Source organism: Miscanthus floridulus, chromosome 18 (assembly GCF_019320115.1).
Source record: "Miscanthus floridulus cultivar M001 chromosome 18, ASM1932011v1, whole genome shotgun sequence".
Taxonomy (NCBI): domain Eukaryota; kingdom Viridiplantae; phylum Streptophyta; class Magnoliopsida; order Poales; family Poaceae; genus Miscanthus; species Miscanthus floridulus.
Window position 1 is genome coordinate 131,070,888 of NC_089597.1, and position 18,732 is coordinate 131,089,619.

The following is an 18,732-nucleotide window of genomic DNA, read 5'->3' on the forward strand; positions in this document are numbered from 1 at the left end:
AGGTCGGTGGCTTTGGCAAGGGCAAGACTCTCTGTCTCGCAGGCGTAGCCGATGGAGAGGTTGGCCCACAGGGCTAGGACTCCTACAGGCGAAGGTATCTTCAGCACTAGATAAGCATAGTGCGGGCCAGCCATGAACTTGTCCAAAGCTGACCGACCAAGTATGGCATGATAGGCGGTGTTGAAGTCGGCAACATAGAAGTTGATGTTTTCGACACGGTAGTTGCTTGCCATGCCGAACTGTACTGGTAGAGAGATCTCTCTAAGCAGTTTGGATGCCCTGCCAGGTACCACAACCCAGAAGGAGGAGTCTGAGGGTGTGAGATCTGTTATCCTGAGGCCTAGCTCCTTTAGGGCTTCGGCGAAGAGGAGGTTTAGAGCGCTCCCATCGTCGACGAGCACTTTTCTGAAAAGCACTTTCTGGATGGTTGCGTCGAGGACGAGGGGGAAACGCCTTGTGTAGGGGATGTCCGCCCACTGGTCGGCCCTGCTGAAGGTAATGGGGACCTCAAACCAGGGGTGATAGCTAGGGTTGGCAGCGGCGTCTTCCACATTGACGGTGAGCACCCGGCGGGCAGCGAGCTTCTATTCTCTTCTGCTCTTATTGGAGGCGAGGCCCCCAAAGATGGTGGCGACCACCTTATCATTATCCTAGAAGGCATTATTGTTGTTGCCCCTAGGTGGTCGGTGGCTCCTGGCTCCATCGTTGTTATCGTCGTCGGGCTTTTTGGTATGGAACTCCTTAGCCAAGCCAAGGCAGTCCATCATCTTGTGCTTGGCGTTCTTGTGGAGAGGGCATGGGCCTTCAAGGATCTTCTTGTACTGCTTGTCATAGTTACGCTTGGCTCAAGGCTCGTCAACAGTGGCGATGATATGGTCTGGTCGGCGGCGGCGATATTGACCGGACTTGGAGCCTTCTGGCCGACCACGACCACTATCCCAATGGTGACTGCGGTCATCATAGTGGCGGTCATTATGGCATCTATCGTCAGGGCGATCATTGCTATAGTGAGTTGGGCGGTGAGTGCCCGCATCCTCGTTGAAGCACACCTTGGCTTCCTCGGCGTCGGCGTACTGGTTGGCGGTCATGATCATCTCGCTAATCTCCATGGGCAGCTTGCAGTTGAACTTGGAGCAAATCTCATAGGGATGGAGTCCTCGGATGAAGGCGCTGATGACCTCAGCTTCCATGATGTTGGGAATAGAATTCCTCATCTCAGAAAAGCATCTGATGTAGCTACGGAGGAGCTCGGACGGCTTCTGATAGATGCGGTTCAGATCATGCTTGGTGCCCGGTCGAGTGCATGTAGCCATCTAGTTGTCTATGAAGACCTTTTTCAGCTCTTCCTAGGATCTGATGGAGTCTAGGGCAAGGCTTGTGAACCAGTTCATGGCGGTTGGCGTGAGCATGACGTGAAGATAATTTGCCATGACACTGGTATCTCTTCCGGTGGCACACACAGCAGTGGCGTAAGCCTATAGCCATTATGTGGGGTTCATCCTTCCCTCATAGGGCTCGACCCTAGTGATTTTGAAACCACGGGGCCACTGGAGTGTTCGGAGTGCCCTTGTGAAACCTAGAGGCCCTTCGGGGTTGTCGGTGCCGTGATCTACAGCGTTGCTGGCTTTGAGTGGCTCGAGAGCTGAGTCTGGGTTACTATACTCTTGCTCATACTCTTGGTGGTGACGTACTTCTTCTTCATGGCGACCGAATCGACGCTCGTCGATACGTCGTCGTGCATCTCGGAGATTATTGAGGTGCACTCGAACGTCCTGGTCGACATCCTAGTCGTGTTGGCAAAGGTGCTCGACACGGTTGTCCCTAGCTCCCCCCTGGAGGGGTTGCCTGTCGTCATGATGTTGGTCATTGAAGCAGCTTGGGTGGTGATCAGATCTTGGCACGGTTGATCGACGAATCAAGCTTGTGGAGTATGAAGGTCTCTGATCCTGTCGGATCTCATTGACCGGGCAGTGCACCGCTTTAAGCATGGCAGCAACCTAGGCGACCTCTGGTGTCTGTGGGAGCTGGGCGAGCTCATTAATGGCTATGGCCAGGTTGGCACTTGGGGTCTTGTAGATGTCATGGCCATCAACATGGACAAACTCATCATCGAGGTTGCGGTGGAGTTGGTGTGGCCTTCCTTGCGAGTCAAGCTAAGCCTCGGCCATCGCAAGCGTAGCCTCATTTGCTCGGCGTTGCGCACGGTTGACGTTCTGGTTCTCGTGAGCGGCGCGTTCCTCCTCGGTTTCACCATTCCAAGGGGGCTGCCAACGCTGACGTTGAAGATTCCACCTCCATGGAAGGGCGGGAGAGGAAGTTGCTCGATGGTGGTTTTGGCGAGGGTCTCCGTAGAGCCCTAGGACTCAGAGTCCAGATTTTCCTCTAGGATGGTTTGGAGGGATGCTTCAGGGCATCGGTCAACATGCAGCATGTTGACGGTCGATGGAGGCCGGTCGGCGAGAGGATCGACATCTCCAACCTGGTTGGAGAATTTGCCCCTTAGGGCATCTTGGTAGGTGGCGGCGATGTTGGTGAACCCAAAGGGTAGGGCTATAACCCCTGGAGTTTCCTGAGCAGCCTCTGATAGATCTGGATCGAAGGGTGATCGACGCTGAACAGAGTGTCCAGAGCCGATTTAGCGATGGAGAGGCAATCGGCGAGCTTCAGACCAACCAGATAGATGGATGCGATCAGATAGTCATTGTTGATTTGCCTCCTCTGGTAGCGAGGAAGCGGGCGGTGAGTTGTCGATGCAGGCGACCTTGGAGGTAGTTCTGAGATCAGATCTGTAGTCGCAGGTGCTGGGGTGATCGGCGTAGAATTGATCTACACCGACTCGATGAGCTCTCCGACTCCATCAGCGTTGATGATCCACGAGATCGATCCGACCATGAAGATTTGGCTGGGCTGTGGGAGGGATGATGAGCCTATGGAAAAAGCCATCTTGTTCGACAAGGAAACAGCATGCACTCCCCTACCTAGCGCGCCAAATGTCGATAGAATATCGTCGGCAGTCCTCCGAGGGGTATCCCACGAAGGTAGATTGATCGACAAAGAGGCGTGTAATCAAGAACAAGAAGGCAACAGAGACACACGAGTTAGACTGGTTCATGCCATCAGTATGACGTAATACCCTACTCCTATGGTCTGTTGGATTATATTGGCTTTCATATGATATTGCGTGAGTTTGGAGGGGGTCCCTGCCTGCCTTATATAGTCCAGGGGGCAGGATTACAAGTCGGTTAGATCTGAGAGATAACCGGAAAGTAATAACAGATTATAGGAATCTTGGAATCATATGTATCCTAATAGATCTCGTAGTATCTTCAGGATATCTTCCCGGTGACTTGCAGGAGACGCCAAGCAGCGTTGTGCCCCACAAGGCTTCGTCTTGTGGGCTAGGCCGCCCCTGGGGGCGTAGCCCATGTGGTCTGCCGTGGGTTTCTGGGGTCATACCCCCCACAGATCGTTTGTGTTGATCGTCTGAGATCGATCGATCCTCTGTCGAGAGAGAGCGCATCCCCTTTTATAGATGAAGGGGATAGCCTTACAAGAGAGAGAGAGAGAGTGTGTGTGTGTGTATGTATGCTACTAAGTCTTGTTGCCCACGCCGTCGGGTACAAGATGATTGTAGGCACCCACAATACTGTTTATGTCAGACGCATGTGGGAGGTTTTACCGTGTTCACCAAGTATGATGGTGCCCGCAACACTGTTGATGCCCAGAGGCATGTGAGGGGTTTTACCGTGTTTGCCTGGTATGGGAATTGATGGCGCCCACAACACTGCAAGGCAAACATCAGCGCCCACAACATTGCTTGGGTTCTGACATGCCTGGAAGGTTGCAGGGCACCCTTCTGACATATCCTATCAGTACTGTCCTGCAGGCGTGCAGGGTATGGTCTTCGGTAATGCGTTTATCTTGAACGTCCTGCCTAATGTGCTCTGCCCATTTCCTGGGTCCTCACCGAGCGGGCGTCCTCGGTCGGTTGGTCCCAGTCGGCTCCAACTACGCTAGTTGGAGAAGAGCTGTAAGCAGAGGTTCGGTGCATCCCTAGTCGGAGACGCGGGTCGGAGTCGAAAGCGGCGTTGGCAGGCCTTCCGGTCGGAGAGGCGGGCCGAAGTCGGAAGTGAGCGTCGTTCCTCCTTGGCCAGGCCTTCCGGTCGGAGAGGCAGGCCGAAGTCAGAAGCGAGCGCCGTTCCTCCTTGGCCAGGCCTTCCGGTCGAAGACTGGATCGCCCTTCTGGCTTGTTGTTAGGTTTTTGGGCCGGCCTAGGAGTTGCGCGTCATTCATAACGTCGTCTGCTGGGCGAAGCTTTCGCTGGAAGCAGGTCCATTAGGGACCCCAGGTTTATGAACCCGACAAGTAGAGCCTCCATTTATGTCCATTTGCAATTTTCTTTTGATTCTCAATTGACCTATAAACATATTGTCAACACAAGTAACTTTTAGAGTTTTATATTCCTTGATTGCAGCGCTCCAACCTAAACATTGTTATGGCTTCGACCACAAGATCATATGGTAATCTGACCATAGGGCCACGTGGCAATCTAGATATGTCATTGGCAAAAAGGAAATTTGAAGCACAAACTACTAATTTAATGACTTGTGATAATGATGATGAAAGACGAGCTAGAAACCGAGAATATCAGTGTAACTACCATGCATGGCTACGTGCCAAGGTTGATGGTAACCAAAAACAACATCCTGCTGCAAGCGAGATAATAGCAAAGCAACCAGGTTTTTGATAATAAATAATGTTACTACAATACTATTTATAGTTATAGACGTTGAACATACTGGGTTTAAATCTTAATCTTTGATCTTTACATATTTATAGGTGAGGACATAGAAAAAAATTCCAATAATGAATAATCTAGAGAATCTAGATACTACTGATGTAATGACTTGTGATAAAGATGATGAAAGACGGGCTAGAAACCGAGAATATCAGCGCAACTACTGTGCGCGGTTACGTGCAAAAGCTGATGGTAACCAAAAAGAACACCCTGATCCAAGCATAGCAAAGCAACAAGGTCTGATTATAAATAATGTTACTACAGTACTATTATATGTTATAGATGTTGAACATACTGGTTTCACAGGTGATGACACGGAAAATACACATAATGAGTACTTGGAGAATATCAATCCAGTAAATTATAAGAGGCAACGTCAAACAGAACATACTGGTGTGCAATTTAATGATAAAGAGGTAGAAAGACGGGCTAGAAATCGGAAATATCAACGTAACTATCGTGCAAAGTTTAACCATTCTAAAAAATTGGCATCAAGTGGTATGTTTCTTTCCACCAAGTTCATAAGCTATCTATTGTGTTGGCTCAATTAACATTATAGATATAAAAATTAATAGTGCAAGTTGGCAATTCTGTTGTTACAGGTGATGACACGGAAAATACACATAATGAGGACTTGGAGAATATCAATCCAGTAAATTATAAGAGGCAACGTCAGAAAGAACATACTGGTGTGCAATTTAATGATAAAGAGGCAGAAAGATGGGCTAGAAATCGGAAATGTCAGCGTAACTATCGCGCAAAGTTTAACCGTTCTAAAAAATTGGCATCAAGTGGTATGTTTCTTTCCACCAAGTTCATAAGCTATCTATTGTGTTGGCTCACTTAACATTATAGATATAAAAATTAACAGTGCAAGTTGGCAATTTTGTTGAAGATTTTGATTCTGGTATTTGGGAACCAGAAGATCCAATGCATGGAATAGAAGGTAAAAAACACATTAAATTTGCATTATCAATAATATTGATTGTAAATAATTTCTTGCAACAGAAAATGATTTAGATCAACATAACCCTAAAGAAGATCTAGCAAACACTTATGAGGATGATGAAGATAGAGTGTTTCACAACAAAGGTAATCTCTTTTGCAATCCATGACAGACAAATAATGCTTCATCATAGATGAATTTCCATGATAGATGAATAATGCTTCATCATGCAGATTTCCAATATGAGTATTCTATACAACCCACGACAAAAATGAATGGTCTTGATCCTTATAACTTTGTGTATGTGGGTCTTCCTGAGACCCATCATGTCTTGAAGAAAGTGCAAAACTGTTTGAATTGTCGTGCAAAGAGGTTTGAAGGTGAAGGTCCTGCATTTTGTTGGCAGAATGGATGGGTTAATATATTTATACTAGAGGTCCTAGATGAGCTCCTTCGATTGTTCACAAGTCAAACTGATAGGGATGCAAAGTATTTCAGAAGGAACATTCGTTACTTCAATTCACACTTTTCTTTCACCAGCATGGGGGTTTCCATTGATCGTAGTTTGGCAACAGCGAAGGGTACTGGTATTTATATATTTAAAGCTCATGGTCAAATATATCACAGGTTGGATCAACTTGTGCCTGGTGTTAAGGGACCATGCCACATGCAGTTGTACTTTTATGACACAAATGAGACTATGCATCATAGGATGAAAAGATCACCACACCTTGACACTAATGTTATCCGCACTATATTGAACATCATGCAACACAATCCGCATGTTCAAGCATTTAAGAGTCTTGGCACTCTTACCAACTTGGATTGGTACACTATTGTGCTAAATACAAGTATTTCTGTTGACCAGAGAAGATATAATGCGCCCGCAATGGAGCAAGTGGCTGCTATATGGTTTGATGGAAATGACCCACAACAAAGGTTTGAGCGAAGCATAGTCATTTACGGTAAAGAAAATCAACCTCATTATATAAGGCCGTACCATGGATGTTATGATCCATTAGCATATCCTTTGTTCTATCCTAATGGTGAAACTGGTTGGGAGGAGAAGAAGATTTTATATCTAGATTCACCTCCATCAGAACGAAGAGAAAATATACTAAGTGTGTATTAAAAGGTGGTTTTATTTGTTATCTGCATAAATAGTTTTTTCTCTCAAAATCTCATTAACAACCAAATACAAATTTTCTTTCTTTTATATAAGCCCAAGCTTGTTGAGCTCAATGATGTCTGGGAAACGAATGTACATGAAGAAGAAGGCTATTTTCTTTGCGAAATTTTTATCTATTTAAAATATTATTATTATTTCTTCTCAACATGATGATGTTAAGACAAATTACATGAAGAAGAAGGTTATTTTCTTTGCAAATTTTTTATCTATTTAAATTTAAAATATTATTATTTCTTCTCAACATGATGATGTTACCTTTGGTAGGAACTATTCGAAGGGACAACAATGTAGATGACAATGAAGGTGTAGATGATGGGCAAGGTATAATATTTTTCAGCCATTGAATAAACTCAAAACAGAATGAAATTTAATCTATTTGTTGTTATGAACAGAAATTTCAAAGTCACGGCGATACGTCAGCGCTAGGGAATATCTATGTTTCAGGCTACAAATTTGTGAAGGAGAATTTAATGTCATGTTTCATGGTGGGAGGCTTTTCCAACAATGGGCCGTTGATATGTATGTCAAAGTAGAGTCAATGCATTTAGACTGGTACTCAAAACCGGCGCATCAAGATCTAATTCGTGCTAATCTATACTAGGTTAGATGTATTTGAGTTTAAAAGTTGTTTTTTCTATTTTCAAACCCAAGGAAATACTAATAATCTTTTAAACTAATATTCACCAGGATCTTCTAGACACTCTCGCTGCTGGAGAAGCTCGTGCGTCACAGGCTGGTCATAGAATTGTACTATCAAAAGATTTCCTAGGAAGTTATCGTGATACTACAAGAGATTGGGCCTTCTATGACAATTTTCTGGATTATGACAGACCTTCTATGACAACAGCATATTGTCAGAGAAGGGGTACTGTGACAAGAAAAAGCCTACAATTGTCACAATCAGAGTGTCAGAATTACTAGTTGTGACAATTTTTAGGATTCGGTCATAATTATAGGCTTTTTTGTCACTGTACCCCTTCTGTGACTATATGCTGTTGTCATAGAAGGTCTGTCATAATCCTAAAAATTGTCATAGAAGGCCCAATCTCTTGTAGTTTGTGCACTCAAGATTTATGGATGCCTTGGCTTTGGTTACTCGATATGGAATGCCAGATTTTTTTGTGACAGTGACATGCAATCCATATTGGGATGAGATAGTACAACAGTTATTGCCAGGTCAAATGCCGCAAGATCGTTCAGATATAGTGGCAAGGGTTTATAGAGCAAAGCTACGAGACCTCCAAGATTTCCTTAAAAGGCATCATTTGGGCTGGGTCGTTGCCTGGGCACATATCACTGAGTTTCAGAAAAGGGGATTACCACATGAACACTTCCTTTTGGTTATGAAAGATGAAAGCAAAGTACATAGTCCCGATAATTATGACACATATATATCCGCAGAGCTTCCTGATCAGAAGAAATATCCTGAATTGCATAGACTTATGTGCAAACATACGATGCATGGACCATGTGGTGTCCTCAACCGTAAGTGCCCATGTATGGTAGACGGTAATTGCCGCTTTCATTATCCCCGTGACTTTTGTGAAACCACCTAGCAAGGAAAGAACTCATATCCTATTTATAGAAGGAGAGATGATGGACAAAAAGTGAAAATAAAAAGGGAATGGTTGGACAACAGATGGGTTGTGCCTTATAATCCAATCCTTCTAATGAGGTATAATCGTCATTTTAATAATGTAGAGGTTTGTTGTAGCTGTCAAGTATCTATACAAGTATGTCTTTAAGGGCCACGACCGTATTTCCTTTTCGATAGATCAGGCTCGAGCAAATATGGATGGGCAACCACTGGTTATTAATGAGATTAAGCAATATAGAGATGCAAGGTGTATAACAGCTATAGAGGCAATCTATAGGTTATACGGTTTTCCTTTTTATGATATGTCACCTTCTGTGTTACAAATGCAAGTTCATCTTCTAGGAATGCATATGGTTTCCTACAAAGCTATGGATGATCTGAACAATGTTGTGCGAAATCCTAACTCTCAGAGGTCTATGCTTACAGAGTATTTCAACACAAACATGTATAATCCTTATGCACGAAAGTATTTATATAGAGAGTTCCCTAAGCACTTCGCTTAGATAAAGTCAAAAAAGTTTTGGAAGCCCAGACAAAAAGGTGGTCAGATTGGAAGACTGGTGTATGCCCATCCGAATGAAGGTGAGCGATACTATCTCCATGTGCTTCTAAACCATGTGAGGGGTGCAACTTCATTTGAGCATCTTAGAAGTCGACATGGAACTACATATGCAACATTTAGAGAAGCCTGTGATGCCTTGGGCTATGTGGATACTGACAAGAGCATAGATGACTGCCTCACTGAATCTGCACAATTTAAGATGCCTTATGCTCTGAGGAGGCTATTTGCAACTATCATGGTTTTCTGCGAGTGTACTAATGTCTGCGCACTATGGGACAAACATATTGATTCAATGTCTAAGGATTACCGTCGCTCAAATGGCTGCTCCAAAATGGTTAAACAAATAGTGCTTAAAGATATATCTATACATGTTAAAGATATGGGTAGAGACATTGGAAACTATGGACTTCCTGAACTAGATGCCTCAGGTAAATTGATAAATATAAAAATTCCCAAAAAAAAATTGGATCATATTCATAAAAATTGTATTTACCTTAACATCACAAATGACAATTTGATATGTCACTAAATATTATTAAAAAATTAATGCTTCTTATTCATCATTTTGACATGACCCATTATACTTTATTTAATTAGATGAGGTGTCAAGAGATCATTATAGAGAGCTTACAGAAGAATTAAATATTGAATATGAAGAAGAACATCTGAAAATGATAGAAACACTGAATGTTGGGCAGAGAGCTGGGTTTGATTTGATTATGAATCATGTGGAGAAGAAAGTTGGCCAGGTATTTTTTTTGTTGATGGACCTGGAGGAACCGGCTAGACATATCTGTATAAGGCTTTGCTTGCAAAGGTGTGCTCCATGGATCTTATAATAATTGCTACAACCACATCTGGTATTGCAGTAAGTATCATGCCCGGCGGACGCACTGCACACTCCCGCTTCAAGATTCCCATCAAGCTAGATAATAACACTATGTGCAGCTTTACCAAGCAGAGTGGTACTGCTGAATTGCTTCAAAGGGCTGCCTTGGTAATATGGGATGAAGTAGCCATGACAAAGAGACAAGCAGTAGAAACACTCGACAAAACATTGCAAGATATAATGGGTTGCAATCAACCTTTTGGTGGTAAGGTCATGTTGTTTGGAGGTGACTTCAGGCAAGTTCTTCCCGTGGTGGCAAGTGGTACAAGAACACAGATCACTGATGCTACTTTACTGAAGTCATATATATGGGACAATGTACGGAGGATTCGGCTTACCCAAAACATGCGAGCTAAAACCGATAATTGGTTCACGAAGTACCTGTTAAGGATTAGGAATGGAACTCAAAAAACATTTGGTGATGATTATGTTCAATTGCCTGATGATATCGTCGTGGAATGGAGCCAAGATTCCAGTACGAATGCAAAAAAAAATAAGTTCAAAAGATAATTCAATTGACAACCTTATTGAACAGGTGTTTTCCAATCTCGAGGCAAATTGTACCTCTGCAGATTATATGCGTGAACGTGCGATCCTTTCTACTACAAATGAGAATGTCGATGCAGTGAACGCAATAACGATCGAGAGGTTTCCTGGAAATGAGAAGGTATACTACAGTTTTGACTCTGGATGATGATACAAGGAATAATTACCCTCTTGATTTTCTAAATTCTATTACACCTAATGGGTTGCCTCCTCATGAGCTTAAGGTTAAAAAAGACTGCCCTATTATCCTACTATGTAATCTTGATCCTCACAACAGTCTTTGCAACGGCACGAGGTTGGTTATTAGAGGATTCCAGAATAATTCAATTGATGCTGAAATAGTTAATGGGTAGCATGCAGGAACTAGAGTATTCATACCGAGGATTCCCATGTCCCCCTCCGAAGACCTTTCGTTGCCATTCAAGTTTAAGCGAAAGAAATTCCCGATAAGATTGAGTTTTGCAATGACAATAAATAAATCCTAGGGTCATACCATACCAAATGTTGGTGTTTATCTTCCTAAACCAGTTTTCTCTCATGGCCAGTTGTATATAGCATTGTCAAGAGGTATTTCTCGGAAGAGAACATGGGTTTTGGCCAACACAAATAAGGATGTTGACCCCACTGGAAAGAGTACAAAAAATATTGTCTACAGAGATGTGACACCGGTACATTCAATATTTTTATTTAATCCTATTTCAATTCCAGAGATATAATACTAGAAGCAAATATATTTATTGTACATACAAAATTTTCTTGCAGGAAATGCAAGTATTTGTTGCATGCTGCATGCTGCTGCAGTGACGCCTGAGTATTTTTAGAGCATGCAGCAAAATGTTGGCCCGTGGAAAGATAGCCGACCCATCACATCCGTTGGAGTTCAAGTTGTTGCATGCTGCATGCTGCCGCAGTGACGCCTGAGTATTTTTAGAGCAGCAAAATGTCGGTCCGTGGAAAGATAGCCGACCCCATCGCATCCTGTTGGAGTTCAAGACTCCGCCGGAGAAAAACAAACAGTAGGAAACGTGATTTAGGAGTTTGCACCACAATAAAAAGGGAGAATAAATTATGAATTGCTGGCAGGTCTGTATTCTGGATCCAGGGTCTCATGGATGACATTGCCCTCTATTTACTAGACCCATGAGCAATGGTATGAATATGATGAGCGTTTAGCTAAAGAAAATATAATATTCACACGTTCAAATATTTCAAATGCATATATACTTTAAAAAAAGAAATTTTAAAAAAAACAAACAAAAAAATGTTGGTTTCAAATAAACGTGAAAATACTAGGATAAGATGATACCTGCAAACAAGCTAGAGAACGGCAAATAAAAACTACAAATGTTTTTTAGACACGTGCATGCCGTACGTGCATGTTCCAAAAGTTTTTTACCCACCCTATATCAGGGTCGTCCTCGGATTACTCATCATCTTCAAATCTAATGATTCACGTTAATTCAATGGTGGGCCACCTCTAACCTTATGGTCACCCATACCGTCTCTTAGAGCACCCGCAACAGTTGAGCCAACATACTAGCTCATATGTTGCCACATCATCCAAGAGATAGTGTGTCGGGCCCTCATTTCGAGAGTCCAAGTGCATCTGTATTTGCGCCAGGATCAAGCACAAATACACACAATTTAACAGAAATGGCACACATATTTAATATAAAATACCGAGCTTTATTGATATCGAAAATAAGATCTTACAATAGCCAAGGTTCAAAAGGCATAGCCATGGTCATTATATAACTAGCGAGATTCTACTACCGCAAAGCGGCCATTTATTACAGGGGGTGGTAACTATTACAACGGATAGCGTTGCGGTACTCTACTTCCACAGGCATGCTTGAGCGCGGTCGAAACCATATATCCTAGTAGCTCCTTCTGTAGGTCATCGTGTGGCTCCTAGTCTTCATAGTTTGGCTCCTCGTCGATGTCGTAACCTCCTCAGGGTCTGCATCTATGACTCAACAACGGGTGAGTACATAAAGTACTCAGCAAGCCCTAACCTTAGGGGGTATGGTGAGGTGGATGGTGAAGGCCATTTGGTGGAAGCGGGTTATGACGGTGGAGGTGGAAATGGGAAGGTGGTATAGTGTAAACTTAATGGGGATTTGGGCCCTGGGAGAGCATTACCCTTCTCGCCGGTTCCCGGTTTTATTAATAGCTAGTTTAACATGTTAGTCAAATTTTATTGCACATAAAAGAAAACTAATCATAAGAGACCTCATCCTAGCGATTGCCCATTCTAAGGACATGGCTATTCGAATAGATTCAATACACTCTGCAGAGGTTGTATAAATTTCCCCACATGATAGGCACGATTCCTAACCATGATTAGTGGTCGAAATAGGCCTAACGAGATCCCGTACCTGAAAGACTCGACCTTAGATTTCCATATAATCCTACTAGGGCTTCTCAGGGGTCGGAACCACACAACGACTTTGCGCCTGTTTGCTTGGCTGATAAGCCATGGCTGAAAGTACTGTTGGCTGATTTGTTGTGAGAGAAAAATAGTACGGCTTATAAGCCAAGCGAACAGAGCGTTGGATGATCACACAACATCCAATAGATAGCTATATATATATATATATATATATATATATATATATATATATATATATATATATATATATATATATATATATATATATATATATATATAAGTGGTTACTATAATTACTATGTTAACTTACGAGATTATAGTAACTCCTTACTAAGTGGTTTACTATAACGTTATGGTAAATATCCCCATGTGTTATAATAACCCAACTATCGTAAATATGTATTGATATTATCATAAATTAGTATATAAAATTATCGTAAATGGAGGTGGCTATAGAATAACTTATTTTGTAGCTGGCTATTGAATATACTCTCCATATATATATATAAGGTGCTCGCATATGGCACAACGATAATGTTACATGGAAGACCACTTAGCATCCATGCCGACCAGACCATGGAAGATCACCCAGCATCCGTGTCGTCTCTTGATAGTCCGTTGCCGCACCGGCCTCCTAGTAGAATTTACACTTCTATTTAACGGGGTGTGAGATCAAGTCTACCCATATAGACATGTGGTTGTATGAAATATCAGGCTAGGCGAGATGGCCTATGAATCGGTCCTTATATGACTGAAACGAGTATCTCCTACACGAACCCTCGCTAGGCGATCCTGCCGAGGTAATTCATACCACATGAATTACCTTCACTCGCTCCCGTCAAAAACAAGTTTGGGGTTCATAAAGTTATACTCATTCTTATGCTCAAAAGCTCACACGGCATCACGTAGCCATATTACGAGAATTTATAGCTTAGGTAGCAGTTACTCATATCAAAGTACGTCAGCTCATATCATATTATGATAGTCCGAATCATATCACAGTAGTTCACATATTTCATAATCTTATAAGAGGATACTATAGATTAAGTCATTTAGTTATTTTGGGGAAGGTAATAGGTTTTACGGCAACACATGGTGGTGATGGAAGAGGGGAAGTTAGGACTTGCCTTCGTTGTATTCCTCTTCTGGTTCGTCGTAGTCTGGGTCCTCGTTCTCCCGATACTCACCGTCCTCTGCTATCGTTGCTAATAAGACTACCGCTAAACACAAAAGTAAATACAAAAGCAAACATAGAACTATATGGTGGCACTAGATACAATATGTAGGGTTTGATTTTAGAAGAATTTTGGTGGTGGTTTCACGAAAAACGGAATTAAAATGGAGGAGATATGATTTTTTTTTTAGGGTTTAAAAGATAGGGTTATAGAATTTCTGGAATTTTGGAGATTTTTGGGTAGATGGAAAAGTCGTGGTAAAGGTATGGGTAGGTTCTAGGGTGTCTCTAGTTTATTTAGAAATTTTCTGGGAATTTTTCTAAGTAAGGAAAGTGTTTTTTCAACATTCCGTGTACGCTATTCGGGGGTACCTAATATTTTCAGTGCGTAGGGAGCTGTGCAGGTGCACCGGTGCAGGGTACTGTGATGTGGACTGGCTCCCCATCTCTTTGACTCACGCGCACCGGGTTCAGGGAGAAGGGAAGAGTGAGGAGGGGAGGGTGAGTGAGTGACAGATGGGGCCAATGCGTCGGCGACGCGTGTCACTGACGCGTGGGCCACGTCTGGCCTCCCACCGAAACGGACGGCGCCGCCGTCCCGGGCTGGGCCCGCGTGACAGAGAGGGAGGGAGAGAGGGAGGGCGATGGCGAAGGGGCGGTGCCCTCCGGTGCGGTGGTGAGAACAGGGGAGGGGGCGCGACCTCACCGCAGTTGACTTCTCCGGCGACGTCCTCGCCCGTGGCTCAGCGGTTCGCGGTGGCCGGTGCTCCGGGGACTATCCCGCGACTGCCGGTGGGGTTCTTGGTGACCGTGGGGGTTCGGAGCGGCGGCGGCGGCCTGCCGGAGAGATCCCGGCGGCGCTGCGTCGTGTGTGTTACGTGCTCGTGCGTGCTGTGGTGGTGCGGGTGCGTCGGAGGGGCTACCACGCTTGGCCGTGCCTTACCGACGACGGCCGGCGGCGATGGCGGCCGCGGCGGGTGCCGCACGGTGACGGGGCGACTCAAGGTGAGAGAGAAAGAGCTAGAGTTGGAGGAGAGAGTGTAGGAGCGCTCAAGGGCGCACCTGTGTCCCTAATTTGGCCGGGGACGCCCCACAGAGGGGAGACTCGGAGCTTGGACTCCTATGGCGACGGCGGCGGCCGGTTTTGGGGAAGACGGAACGTAGCGTGAAAGGAAAGGGGAGGAGAGGAGGTGTGAGGGAGATGGCGTGTCCTAGCTCAAGGCGGAGCTCGTTGTGGTGGTGGTTGCCACGGAGGCTCACCGGCGGGGGCCTCACTCCGCCTCTCATGGGACGCTACCCAGTACCTCGACTTCCTCCGCGCGTTCTGCCGCTGGCAAGTGCCAGCCCACTACGGCACTACTATGACCCCGTGGAGGTCGCTCTCGGAAACCGCCTCCTCACCACCCTGCCCAAATTCAAGCTCGGCCGGCCGCTTCTTGCCGCTCTAAAATAGAGTACCTGGAGGAGCAAATCCTAAGCCAAGAGGAGGACGCTGACCTACCCCTCATCGGCGGTGGTGGCGCCTTGCTCCGGTACTGCCTCTTCTCCCTTTTGTTGACCCCGGCAACACAAAGGCGTTGCGTGTTTGGCCGTCGGCGGGCAATAGGCAGCGGCTGCTCTCCTGGAGCTGCAGCGACGACAGCTCCTTCTTGGTGCCCAAGGAGTTATCCTACCCGATTTCCATTTTTTATTTGATGTGTGATCCGTGGTGATCTCCACCGGATAGACCTAAATGACCGGCCGTCGATCATACAGTTGATCGAGGAGGGGCATCCCACCTGCCCCAACTTCGGCTAGGCCCTTGCCGACAACCGGCTTGTGCCCAACCAGGCACTCCACGGCTTGATTTCACATGGTGCGCAATAGCATGAAACATCACCTCTTCTCATCCCATTCCCACCAACCTCTGCGGCAAGGACCAGTGGCCTTGTGAACACCATCCTAGGTAATTCCCTGTTTTGATACCTTTAATTTTATTTGGTCAGTTTATCTTCTATTCTACTCTTTGTCTCTTATTAGATTCCCTGCTGTTTGGTAGGCCTTTAAAATATTTTTTGCAGTTTGATTGATGGGAGGGAGAGTGATGGCAGTGACAAACTGACAATGGCGAGGAGGGGGAAAGGAAAGTGCGGGCATGGCTGGGTATTAAAATATTTTATTTTTTTTTTTGGTTTGATTGAGAGGGAGAGTGATGGTAGTGACAGTGGCGAGGAGTAGGGGAAAAGAATGTGCCAGCATGATTAGTTTCAATATCTTGGCAAATCATGTTTAATGTTTGAAGCCAATCACCCAAATTTAGATATCTTGGAGTGGTTCCTCTGCATACCTCTGCGAAGCATGAGCGCAATGTTTTGTGGTATTATTGAAGAAAATGGTAACCTAATTGAAGTGAAACTCACTTTGTATCTTATGCTGGCAGTTGTGAATCTATGGAAAGTCTATCTCGTAATCAAATCTTGATGTGTCGTCTCCTATATGGTCGTTTCTTCCAGATGGAGAAGTCAAATTAAGATGATGCTATGTCTAATCAAAGCAACATCATGACCAAGCTTAAATGGATTGCTGTTTACATGGGCTCTAAGATTGAGAGGTAATATCACATTTCCATATCTATTGTCACGTGCATAATGCTTTGAATCTTGTTGTATTGTTGATTTGTAGCAAATTAGAATGTTTGTTTTTAGTCCAAGTTAAATGTACATGTAAACATTTTCACATCTATGGATTAATAGTTCCATAGATACTTATGGTATTTGTGGACTAATCACGTTGCATGTTTTCATGTAGGAATTGCTGGAGGCACCTTTATTTGTGAGTCTTCACAATTTGTGTGCAATACTGAAGTGAACTAATCCAACCATGGTTATGTTACAATCTGCTATATATCAGAAATGCTGGGTATCAAGTATCAGGAAGTTATGTGGATCCACTAGCTCTTAAAACAGATGCTCCAATGTCAGTGATTTGGGACATCATGCGATGCTGGGTATGATGCATTTCTTTGTTTTATCTAGGCTATTCAATCATGTTTGGCTGATTGATTAGTAACTTTGTTTTGCAGATCAAGCTTCGCCCAGTTAAACATCGGCCTGGAAATCATCCAGGCAATGAGGCAATGTGGTACTTTCCCAAGAGCCTAAATTGCAGGTAGCTCATAAATCACAATTTTGCATAATTTCTTTGAAAATTTCTACTAAACTGCATATTATGAACTTGGTTCATTAATGGGGAAAGCACTGCCAGGAGGATACCCGGGTGTTGCTTCAAGAGACAAGTCTATCAGGCATGGGCATATGCTTATTATGAACTTGGTTCATTAATGGGGAAAGCACCGCCAGGAGGATCACCACTTTCTTCTGAAAAGGAGGGACAAACAGTGTAATTACTTATATTGGGTTTAATTAGTAATTACTTATCTTGAGACAAATTAGTAATTGGTCTTCATCTCAATCCCCTGTTTTTTATTTTCCCCCAAAAATGTGTCCACATACACATGTTTCCATTTGCAGCTTGCCAGTTTCTAAGTCACTTTCAGGAATCATATGATGGTATAATACCCTCTGTACAAGCATCTTATCAGTTAATAAATGTAGCTCGCTAACAACTGTGCATGAGGGGCAATGGTTAATAACATATGTTCTCCAATAGCTGAATTGTTAAACAAGATGTGGAACGGGTGGTTGAGCAACACATATTGAGTTAGCGTTTTACTCAGATTTGAGAATTTAGACTATGGTTTCTAAAGAAGAGCTCTGTGTGTATCTTGTGATATAACATTTTTATGCAGATGCAAGTACATATTGCATGTAGAGGAAGGCATGAAGCAAGAGATATTTATCAGAAATGTGTCAGCATCCTTATCAGTAGGATTCTTGTGTCACAAGTTTGAGAGGTAAACCGCAACTGATTTTTTTTTTAATTTTTCAGATCAACATGATGCAACCATTTTTTAGCAAATTATGGTCCAGGCATAAAAACATTTAAAATCGATTTTTATTTGTAAAGCCTGGCGCTATTTCTTCTTCTTTCAAGGATTCTGCAGTGAAGGTGTGTTTGGCATAAATCATTTGATTTGTGCTAACACAGTGACTGTTATGGGGCTGGAGGATTGAGAGGGAGAGGCGGCGACGGAGCTACAGTACCCGCGGGTACTGTTTACACGAGGGAGAGAGGGCACGAACGGCTGGCTCCCCGGGGAAGCCAGTAACTTAATTATTGCTTTTTCCTTGACTATAACTAATATAGGGTTCTCTTTTTTATAGAGATGACTGACTTGACCCCTAAGGAAATATCCTAACCGAATTAATCTAACATATATCTTTCCTAACAAACCAAACCACATATCTCTTTCCTAACAAACCAAGCAATCTAATCTAATCTGTTCACGCGCTACAGTACCGCATCACTACAGTACCGCGTGGGCCCCTGGGCTGGCTCTACTTGCCATAACACTACTCCACCCCTCGAAGACAGCTTGTCCTCGAGCTGTGGCGATTGCTGGAGCGAAAGACCTTGCGGTCCAGAGAAGATCGCCATGGCAGATCTGCTTCCTCCTTGAGGTGCCAAACATGGCTGCTCCATCTGATCTGCGTGGAATCGAATCCGCCCGGATCGAATCCATGGAACGCCTGCACGTGGA

The 18,732-nt window shown here is 44.0% G+C and overlaps 1 protein-coding gene across 1 annotated transcript; it reads left to right on the plus strand.

Annotated features, from left to right (window-relative positions):
* Positions 1 to 16,633: 16,633 nt before the first annotated feature.
* LOC136524691 (uncharacterized) lies at positions 16,634 to 18,205 on the plus strand. Its single transcript, XM_066517961.1, has 7 exons — positions 16,634 to 16,683; positions 16,881 to 16,904; positions 16,983 to 17,079; positions 17,155 to 17,240; positions 17,337 to 17,471; positions 17,881 to 17,985; positions 18,136 to 18,205. Exons 1-7 carry the CDS (start codon positions 16,634 to 16,636, stop codon positions 18,203 to 18,205), a joined length of 567 nt encoding a protein of 188 aa, XP_066374058.1.
* Positions 18,206 to 18,732: the final 527 nt, after the last annotated feature.